Source organism: Panthera uncia (genome assembly GCF_023721935.1).
Source record: "Panthera uncia isolate 11264 chromosome A3 unlocalized genomic scaffold, Puncia_PCG_1.0 HiC_scaffold_11, whole genome shotgun sequence".
NCBI lineage: Eukaryota > Metazoa > Chordata > Mammalia > Carnivora > Felidae > Panthera > Panthera uncia.
The window spans coordinates 42,164,635-42,174,342 of record NW_026057578.1 but is presented as its reverse complement, the minus strand read 5'-3'; the positions used below and the strand labels follow the sequence as shown (position 1 = coordinate 42,174,342).

At 48.7% G+C, this 9,708-nt stretch overlaps 1 protein-coding gene across 1 annotated transcript; it reads right to left on the bottom strand.

Moving 5' to 3' along the window:
- Positions 1–257: 257 nt before the first annotated feature.
- On the bottom strand, positions 258–9,260 carry BANF2 (BANF family member 2). Its single transcript, XM_049651173.1, has 2 exons — positions 9,097–9,260; positions 258–457 (listed from the first exon to the last, which is right to left on the bottom strand). The coding sequence occupies exons 1-2, from the start codon at positions 9,220–9,222 to the stop codon at positions 311–313; spliced, it is 273 nt and encodes a 90-aa protein (XP_049507130.1). The 5' UTR covers positions 9,223–9,260; the 3' UTR covers positions 258–310.
- Between the last annotated feature and the right edge of the window lie 448 nt (positions 9,261–9,708).

The following is a 9,708-nucleotide window of genomic DNA, read 5'->3' as shown; positions in this document are numbered from 1 at the left end:
TATAATGACTGTGTATCCTTAAAGTTAAAAACAAAAGTAGGGCACCTGGGTGGCTCAGCTGGTTGAGCATCAACTCTCAATTTTGGCTCAGGTCATGATCCCAGGGTCGTGGGATCGAGCCCCGCATCAGGCTCTGCGTTGAGCAGGGAGCCTGCTTAGGATTCTCTCTCTCCCTCTGCTCCTGTCCCCTACTTGCGCTCTCTCTCTAAAGTAAAAACTAACAAAAAAGAACAAAAAATAATGACCCCAAGCCTGGGTATCAGATCAGAACATGTTGTTTACCCAGGCATCAGAGCAAGGGGACGTGTGTTCACAGGAAGCAGGAACACCACTCCTTCAGACAGTTAGAACTCTCCTGGGCCTCATACTCGGTAGCGCCGCAACAGCAAATGAGCCACTTCTGAAACTCGGCTTCATTCTTGTGCATCAGAAGGAACTGTCCCAACAGGATGTAGGCCTGTGGGGAGTGGGGGAGGCATGGAGAAAAATGGGAAAGGTTATAATAAGCCGGCCCAGATGTGCTCTTCTCCAACACTAGGGATCGCGTGAAAATCAAAGGAAGGGGCACAGGTCAGATGTGGGGGAGAATGACGGCAGGCCCTGAACCCCTGACCAGGGTGATGGGGATTCTGGGACTGGCCCCTGGTGAGGTGTGAGGCCGAGATAAATGCACATCTCTCGGGATGGGATTGAGGGCTGTCTAGCCTGGGGTGAACCAGAACTTTCCTTTCTCAACTTTAATGAGCCCATAAATCACCTGGGACGTTGTTAAAAGGGAAGTTCTGACTCAGTTAAGTCTGGAGTGGGGCCTGAGAGTCTGCATTTCTTTTTTTTAAGTTTATTTATTTTTGACAGAGACAGAGTGCGAGCATGAGCTGGGGAGGGGCAGAGAGAGAGGGAGACACAGAATCCGAAGCAGGCTCCAGGCTCCAAGCTGTCAGCACAGAGCCCGACGCAGGGCTCAAACCCACAAACTGAGATCGTGACCTGGGCCGAAGTCAGACGCTTAACCAACTGAGCCACCCAGGCCCCCCAAGGTCTGCATTTCTAACATGCTCCCAGCTGAGGTGGTCCAGGGACAACATTTTGAGTAGCAAGAGCTTAGCATACTTCTAATGCTCCCTTCTGGCCTCTGATCTAGTATTTCTCTCTCTCTCTCTCTCTCTTTAAAGATATTAAGTAATCTCTACATACAACGTGGGGCTCAAACTTACAACCCCACGATCAAGAGTCACTGGCTCTACCAACTGGTGCCAGCCAGGCACCCCTAGTATTTCTTTTTAACACACCCCCACACACAAACACACACACATGCACGCGTGTGTGCACACACAGAGGAGTCAGAGAGGCTCCCCACCCCATCACTTTCTCTATTGACCTTGCAGAGTTTCTAACTCTCTTCACTTGACATTGTGGGTAATTCTGTGCTGTCGTGGTGGAGCGGAGACCGTCTTGAGCATTGCAGGAAGTTCAGCAGCGTCTCTGGCCTCTACCCACCAGATGCCAGTAGCGCTCTCCCATCCCTCCAGACTGTGACAATCATAACCATCCCCACACATTGCCACGTGTTCCCTTGGGGACAAAATCTCCCTGGATCAAGAATCACTGCCCGTGGCGTTGGCAGATGAGGGGCATCTTAGTATCAATTTGTTCTTGCAAACCAGCTCTGTGACCTTGGGCAACTCACTTACCCCGTAGTGAAGACCCCAAGAACCCGGCCTCAGTTTCTACATCACCTGAAGGCACACAACATGCCCCCCCCCACCTTGCAAATGGAATTAAGTGGATCTAGAGCAAGAACATTAGGAAAATGCTAATGCCTTGCTTGGCCCGGAATATGTGGGGGGAGCACGGAATATATAAAACTCCATAAACCTTGCCCACCTTTCCCTTCTGAAGAGTCTGTGTGCATGAAAAACACATGTAATTAACATTAAGTACACCGGGACAGATAGCTCTATGGCATTCTCTCATTCTCTAACTACTGCCCCACAGCCTTCCACTTCTCTCTTACAATTTTATCACATGATTATTGACAAGGAGCAAGCTCTCCATGGAGAAAGTGGTGTCCGAGACTGCACGGCCAGGATTGACTGAGTCACTAAATGGTGAAGCCTGGAGATTTAAGGTCACGTAAACGCCTGCCTCTCGAGGCTGGTTTGGGGGCCTCCAGCCTGGAGTGAATGGGAACCAGCGTCCACGCTTGCCGTCCTGGGTCCTCTCCAGGAAAACCAGCTGGTGTCTGTTTGCTTTCAGTTACATAAAACAAAGCAAACTTCACCCTAACCAAAGGGAGCATTTTTTTTTTTTTAAGAAATTAAATAGTAGCTGAGTCCCAGCTGTAAAATGTGCCCAAGCCTTGGAGCTTGGGGTCTCTTCTTTTGAGTCATGGTCCAGTTGTTGAAAAGATTGAAAAAACAGCCAGGATGTCATGGTCATGTTAACTTGCTACCTTCATCATCTTTTTAGAAAAGCCATATAGATGCTTAGAACGATCTCATTTTACTTTATCAGTATAGTTGTACTTTTGCTGATGATTTTATGGAGATGTTTTGTAATTCAACATTTAAAAAAAAGAACATTTATTGAATGTTCATTGAGCCAGTAGCTTCAGTGGATGTGGGAGGCGCAGAAGTGAATAACAGAATCAAGGAGAGCCTTGGCTCTGCCCAAGGAGAGGGAACATTAGTGATGATAAATGATAATGACGGTAATAGCAAGTGTCACTTGGGTACCTTCAATGGGCTCCAGACCCCTGGCATGTTTTAACCCAGTTTCAATCTCCAGATGGAATCACCAAGAATCTGAGAAGTTGACTCCTGTTTTCCCGAGCCCCATTCTTGCACATCTCGACTGACAGAATCTGGCCGGGCACCTGTGGCAGGCTCTGCCGTTTCGGAGGCCTCGCTGCTGGTCATCAGCCGGTGGTGATTGGAGCCTCCACATCCCCACCAGCCTCAGCAGCCAGGAAGCCAGGGAATGTGTGGCACGCAGGACCAGAGGCAAATTTTCCAGGAATGCCATAGGAAGAAGGGCCTCTTCTTGTGGCTTCCGGAGCCAAGTTGCAACCTGTCTCTTGTCCTCTCACCCTGCCACCTTCCAGTGGTGGGGAGGGAAAGTCAGCCCACGTCACCCTGCTCCCAAGGGAAGCCGGAGTCGTGGGCCCCCATCACGGCCCTGCCCAAAGCCTGCTCGGTTTCTCCGCTGGTTCCAGAAAGCGAGGCCTTCACCAAGGAGAAGAAAATCTCTCGCCTCTCTCTCGGACCAAAGCTCACGAATTTCTGGCTGCGGGGAGGTAGATACAGACACACAGCAACGCCGAGCAGGCAGCGTGCCCCCACCACCCCGGACAGAGCCCCCCTTGGTTTAGTGTTCTGCTGCTGCATCTTGAAGTCCTCAGTATATGTGAATGAGGGGTCTCGTATCTTCATTTTGCACTAGGTGGCTGGTCCTGGTCAATGCCAATTAAAACTTTTCATCTTCACGGTAACACCTGGACTTTTCTTTCTTTCTTTTTTTTTTAACTTTTAAAAAATTTGAACAAAGTTGGCGCCCATTAGTTTTAGGTGGACAACAGAGGTCCGCCATCTTGCCCTCTCTGATTCTCAGGCTTGTCTGACGCCTCTGCCAGGAGCTGCCACTGCTTGGAGCCTACACCGAATGCTCTTACGTGGCCACAAGGCTTCGTTGTGTGATCAACAACTCTCTTTTCCTCTCACCGGCTCTTCAGCCTTCATGGCCACTGGTAGCCATTGACAATCTTGAAAATCCAGTACCTCTCGGTCATATCTGGCTTAAAACTCCTTGCCTCTAGTGCAAATGCTCGATCCAATGCAGGGCTTGCCCCTTCTTCTTTCTTCTCCATGTCTCCCTGGGATATCCTTTTTTCTTTTCTTGTTTAAGTTTACTTACTTATTTTGAGAGAGACAGAGACAGCGTGTGTGGGGGAGGGGTAGAGAGAGAGGGAGAGAGACAGAGAGAGAGACAGAGAGAGAGAGAGAATCCCAAGCAGGCTCCATGCTGCCAACAGAGAGCCTGACATGGGGCTCAAACTCAAGAAACCATGAGATCATGGCCTGAGCCAAAATTAAGAGTCAGACCCTTAACTGACTAAGCCACCCAGGTGCCCTTTGGGGATATACTTATACTAAAAAAGTATTTGTTTAACTGACATTCAGATTTAACTGAATGGGTCCCTGCATTTTTTCTGGCAACTCTATGCAGGGTAACCCCAAACTTGTGTGACTGACTTCTTGTAGGGTCCAGATGTCTGGTAGTGGGGTCCTCTGAATTACCAGCCCCCCACCCCTGGGACTGTCTGCCCAGATTCAAATTTCACCTTCCTCATCCTGAGTGACTTTGGAGCAGTCACGTGGCTATTGTGTGCCTCTGTTTCCCAATCGGTAAAATGGAGGTGAAATCGTATACCTTATAGGATTTTTTGATGATTAAATGAGATATATGTCACACACTGAGGCCAGTCAGTGGCTGACATGTAGCAAACATCACACACAAGTTCTGCTATTAGGAGAGCCTTAGGCAGCAGGTGGGCACTCAGAACATACACCCCTTCCTGACCTTCCAAGTATCTTTCAGGAGGAAGATTTAGTCTCAAGGATATGACTTTATAGTGTCTTCAAAGAGCATTGAACCAAACTAGAGTCTCTGGGATGGAAACGTCCTTCCTCCCTGTTGGATGACTTCAGGGTTATCCCCACAGTAATGCACCCGCCCCACAGGGCACTGCTCAAAGTCCCTGGATTTACTGAGTGCCTGGAAATTCACTTGCCCCTGGGCAGGGCTTTCATAGGGAAAGGAGGAGTACAAAGATCATAGAACTATGATCATAGAACATAGAGGAGACGTGGGAGAGCCCCAAAGGCAAGCTGTGCCTCTCTAGCATAATGAGTGTGGGTTCTCAGGCCATGTGTGCAAAAAATAGTCAACAGTACAAATGTCACAGCAAGGGGTCCTATTGAATACTCAGTGTTCAGAAACACAAGCTCGTTAAGCTGGGGTGAGCAGGCAGAAGGAAGCCTTTCTTCCCAGAGAAGGTCAGTTGTGAATGGAGTCCTGAAGCAGGTGAATGTCCATTTCAAGAAAAGCCTGCAAGGCGGGTGGTCCTGTATGTGTTTGTGATTCATGGAGAGTCTGGCTTGGGTATGGTGTGGATGAGGGTGGGGAATATAAGACAGAGCTAGAGCTGGGCTATGGAAAGCCTTCAGCGCCTTATGCACAACGTATTTCCCCTTCCTGGTCATTCCTTTGTCCTTTGCAGCCCTTTCACTGTTAAATCTAGACCAGCACTATCCAGTAGAAATTTACTTTTTAACGTGTATTTATTTATTTCGAGAGACAGAAAGTGAGAGAGAGTGGGGGAGGAGAAGAGAGAGCAGGCTCTGCACCATCAGTGGAGAGCCCCATGAGGGGCTCAAACCCATGAACCGTGAGATCATGACCTGAGCCGAAGTCAAGAGTCGGACGCTCAACCAGCTGAGCCACCCAGGTGCCCTTATCCAGTAGAAATTTAATGTGAGCCAGCCACATATATAACTTTTAATTTTCTAGTAGCCACAGGAAAAGGGGGGGACTAAACAGGTGAAATGAGTTCTGATAATATGCTTTATTTTCTATTTCAAAAATATTATCATTTCAACATGCAATCAATAAAAAATTATTGATGAGATCCTTACATTTGGGGGGGTACTTTAAAATCTTAAATCTTTAAAATCAACCTCGTGTATTTTACATGCAGCGCACATCTTTATTCAGACAGGTGCTCAAAACGTACAAATGGCCAGCGGCCAGCGGTATCAGACAGCAGAGGTCTAGATTCTCAGAGATCTAGATCTGCCAAAGCTGACTGGCTCAGGAAAGGGCAGGCACAAAATAACCCAGGAAGGGTGCAGCCAAATTTTTGACTGTCGAGGTCCTGAAGAGATTTGGGTGAATCCATAGAGGAATCAATAGTTTTAGTTAAAAGTCATGCCGTAGCTGAGGGAGGGGACAGCCACCCCCCAGCAGAGGCCAGCAAAGACCAACGTTAGCGTGAGGCCCAGAAAGGTGTCTCTCCCTAAGGTCTCCTGCAGGCAGGGTATAAAAAGCCAGGAGCTCAGAAGAAGTCACATCTCTGCACGTTACTATAAAGATGGATATATGTGTCATTACGCATGTGTCCAAACCCAGAGAAACTCTGCAAGTGAACCCTAATGTAAACTGTGGAGCCTGGGTGATTATGACGTGCCAGTGTCATTTCTGCAATGGTTACAAACGCACCGCTCTGGTGGCGGTGTGGCTAATGAGAGAGGCTATACACGTGTGGGGGCAGGGGGTACGTGGGAAATCTCTGCATCTTCTGCTCAATTTTGTGTGAACCCAGAAGTGCCCTAAAAAGAAAAGCTTTAAAAATCTATAGGAGCCTGCATTTTTATCTGCTAAATCTGAGACCCCTTCCCTGGACCAGGCTCTTACTGCTGTCCCTAACCACCGACTGGTCCTCACCCAGAAACACTTGTTCACCTACAAAGTGTCTCGTGGATCCTTTCACACACCCAGCCAGGCTCCAGCCCTGGTGTCTCATCACCAAATCCCAGTGGAAGACCCTTTCATACTGCAGTAGCCACTTGGACCCTGATCCTCCCGCGTGGTTTGTGACGATACAATCCATGGCCATTCTCACCCTCATTTGGGCCCCTGATCAAGGCATTAACTCCCTGGAGCCTCTGTCTTCTCCTCTGTAAAGTGGACATAGAGGCCCTCCTCCCATTTGCGGGTGAGTGAGTCAAAGCGGGTGAGTGAAAGCAAAGGAGAAAGGCGAATCAGTGCTTGGAATCAGCAACCCTGGGAATGAGTAGCGCCTGGAAGTAGCGTGCTGATCTCCATGCTCACCAGGAGGTTGTGAACACAAGAGGGGCCTGGTCATACACAGCCAAACACTTCCTTCTTCTCTACAGCCCTTCATCTGTGTAACAGGTTCCAGGATGCCTGAAAATTTCCCATTATACATTCATCCCATTATCTTTTTTAAAAATCTTTATTTTTTTTTAACATTTATTCATTTTTGAGAGAGAGAGAGAGAGAGAGAGCGCGTGAGTTGGGGAGGGGCAGAGAGAGAGGGAGAGAGGGAGACACAGAATCCGAAACAGGCTCCAGGCTCCGAGCTGTCAGCACAGAGCCCGAAGCAGGGCTCAAACTCACGAACCGTGAGATCACGACCTGAGCCGGAGTCAGATGCTTAACTGATTGAGACACCCAGGCGCCCCGATTCGTTCGTTTATCTTAAATATGCCAACTGGTCAGTTAGGCTGGAAACACAGGCTGGAAAAGGTAAAACTAGGGGGATAGGAAACAAATCAGTGGTTGCTAGGGGCTGAGGGTGGGGGATATGAAACACAGGGGGACATTTGGGAGTGATGGGATTGTCCTAGGTCTCGATTGTGGTAGTGGCTTCATGACTGCATGCATTTGTCAAACATTGTGGAACTGTGTACTAAAAAAGGTGACATTTGCTATATGTAAATAAAAATATTTTTTTAAATGTCGAGTATGTCTGAACAACAGCAAAAAACATTAAATCAAAGGTGTTAGAAGCCAGAATAATGGTTACCTCTGAGAGTGGGGGGATGACACAGGCCAGGGAGAGACACAAGGGAATCATATGGCATTCCGGAGGTGTCCAATCACTGGGCGGGGGGGGGGGGGGGGGGGGCATGAGCATATATACATGTAAAAATTCACTGAGCTGAACCCTTCCTATCAATGCAGGCATACCACAATAGAAAAGAAAAAGAGACAATCATTTCTTTCAAAGAGGAATTTTCCATGGAAACTGTCTCCCTAGCAGGCTTGCTTACTTCACTACCTGCTTGGTCCCATCTTTTATCCTGGAGGAAAGAATCAAATCTACCTCAGTCCTGGATCGCCAGCTTCCTAACAATATCACCTGTTGGATGTTAAACTGACTGGTAAATATTCAGAATATTTAGCAGCTGGTGCAGGCAAGGTGTTAACCAGAAAACCACAGGCCCAGTAGTTCAGATGCCCCCTGGGAGCAGCCGTGCATTGCCCACTGAAGGCACACCACGCTGATTATCAGTTGTGCACGCCACAGTTCCCAGCCTCTTTGGGTGTTTCTGTAACATCTTCCTGCGTAGTGGTGCAGACTGACATTAAAAACTAAGGGGATGGGGGCTCCCGGGTGGCTCAGTTGGTTAAGTGTCTGATTTTGGCTCAGGTCATGATCTTGTGGTCTGTGAGTTTGAGCCCCATGTCAGGCTCTGTGCTGACAGCTCAGAGCCTGGAGCCTGCTCGGGATTCTGTGTCTCCCTCTCTCTCTGCCCCTCCACGCTCACACTCTTGTCTCTCTCAGTCTCTCTCAAAAATAAACATTAAAAAAAACTGAAGGAAATGAACAGCCATAACTGTGTGTGAAATCTCTCCACTGAGTGTGCAATGTTCTGCGTGAATTCCCATTTGCCTCTGCCTGTGCTCACTTTCTTTGGGTTCTCTTGGGATCGTCTCCTATTCTCCCCTAAAGTTCCAAGCAGCTTTACCAGCACCCTAAAACCAAATCATTACATAGAAAAAGAATGTTCGGATTCCACTGGATGCCCTTGAGGCCATTCGTGGGTTGTGAGTGACATCTTGGAAGCTCGTATCTTACTCTGGTGTAGCCCCCAGTCTGCTGTTACTCCACCTGCCGCTCTCAGGGCGGTGCCCTGGTGGGGCAAGTGAGACCCCGCGAGTCTCTTCATGGAGATGGAAATGTGTCCAAATCATCCGTCCTGACAGCTCAGCCCCAGGCTCGGGCGGCCGGCTCACTTCTGTTGACCTCTGGGTGTTGGAACACCCAGTGAATCATGCCTGGCCCAGCTGCTCTGAGCCAAAGCCATTCAATTTGCCCATCATCTGCTGGCCCTCGAGGCTGCCCAAGCATGAGGGGTCAGCAGCATTGAAGACTGTGGCACCCTGCCAAGTGGCAGCTTTCCTCTCTGATGGCGCCTTGCAGGGACACAGAGCAGCAGCTGCCATCTGGCAGGACTAGGGGAAGAGACATTGGGGAGAGAAGTTGGGGAAATAGGAAAAACAATGAATTACCTTGTTGAAACCTTTGGTGACCAAATTGATTGCAAGCTCATGGCTGATCCCGTCCACCCAGGCAACATCCTTTTCTCCGATGGGTTCAGAGAGAAAGGCTCTCAGCCTAGGAGACATGTGATTCATCTTCTGTAACAGCAGTGGGAGGAACACAGTTAGAAAGTGGCCGGCTGCTCACAGCGAGAGGGGACAATGGGGGACTGCCCTGCCGAAGGATGGGGACAACAGATGATGGCAGGCTTCCTTCCAGCACCCAATAGTTATTGGGGACTTTCAGATAGCAGGGGCAGTGCCCTGCACTGAAGGCCTCAACACATCCATTGCCACCTGGATGGGATGAGAGATGTGTTATGATGGCTGTGGATGAGTTCAGCAAATTCCACCAAAAGAGTGTGTTTAACACTAAGAACTGCAACAGGTTCTCCTCTCCTCCTCTTCCCTCCTCAAGTGCTTAAAGGAACATTGCTTTTTGAGACTAAGCTTGCAGTTGGGGCAATGGGAATATGTGGGTCATAGGTGCAAATGTTTAGTTATGTGGGATGAATAAATTCTGGGCAGCTAATATACAGCATGGTAATAATGGTTAACAATAATGTATTGTATACTTGCAAA

What these genes read in the sequence shown, in the direction of transcription:
- BANF2 (XM_049651173.1), bottom strand. Translation starts at nt 9,222, where the DNA reads ATGAATCACATGTCTCCTAGGCTGAGAGCCTTTCTCTCTGAACCCATC. An exon ending in TCACCAAAGGTTTCAACAAG is followed by an intron (nt 458 to 9,096) that starts GTAATTCATTGT and finishes CACTCCCCACAG; the next exon opens with GCCTACATCCTGTTGGGACA.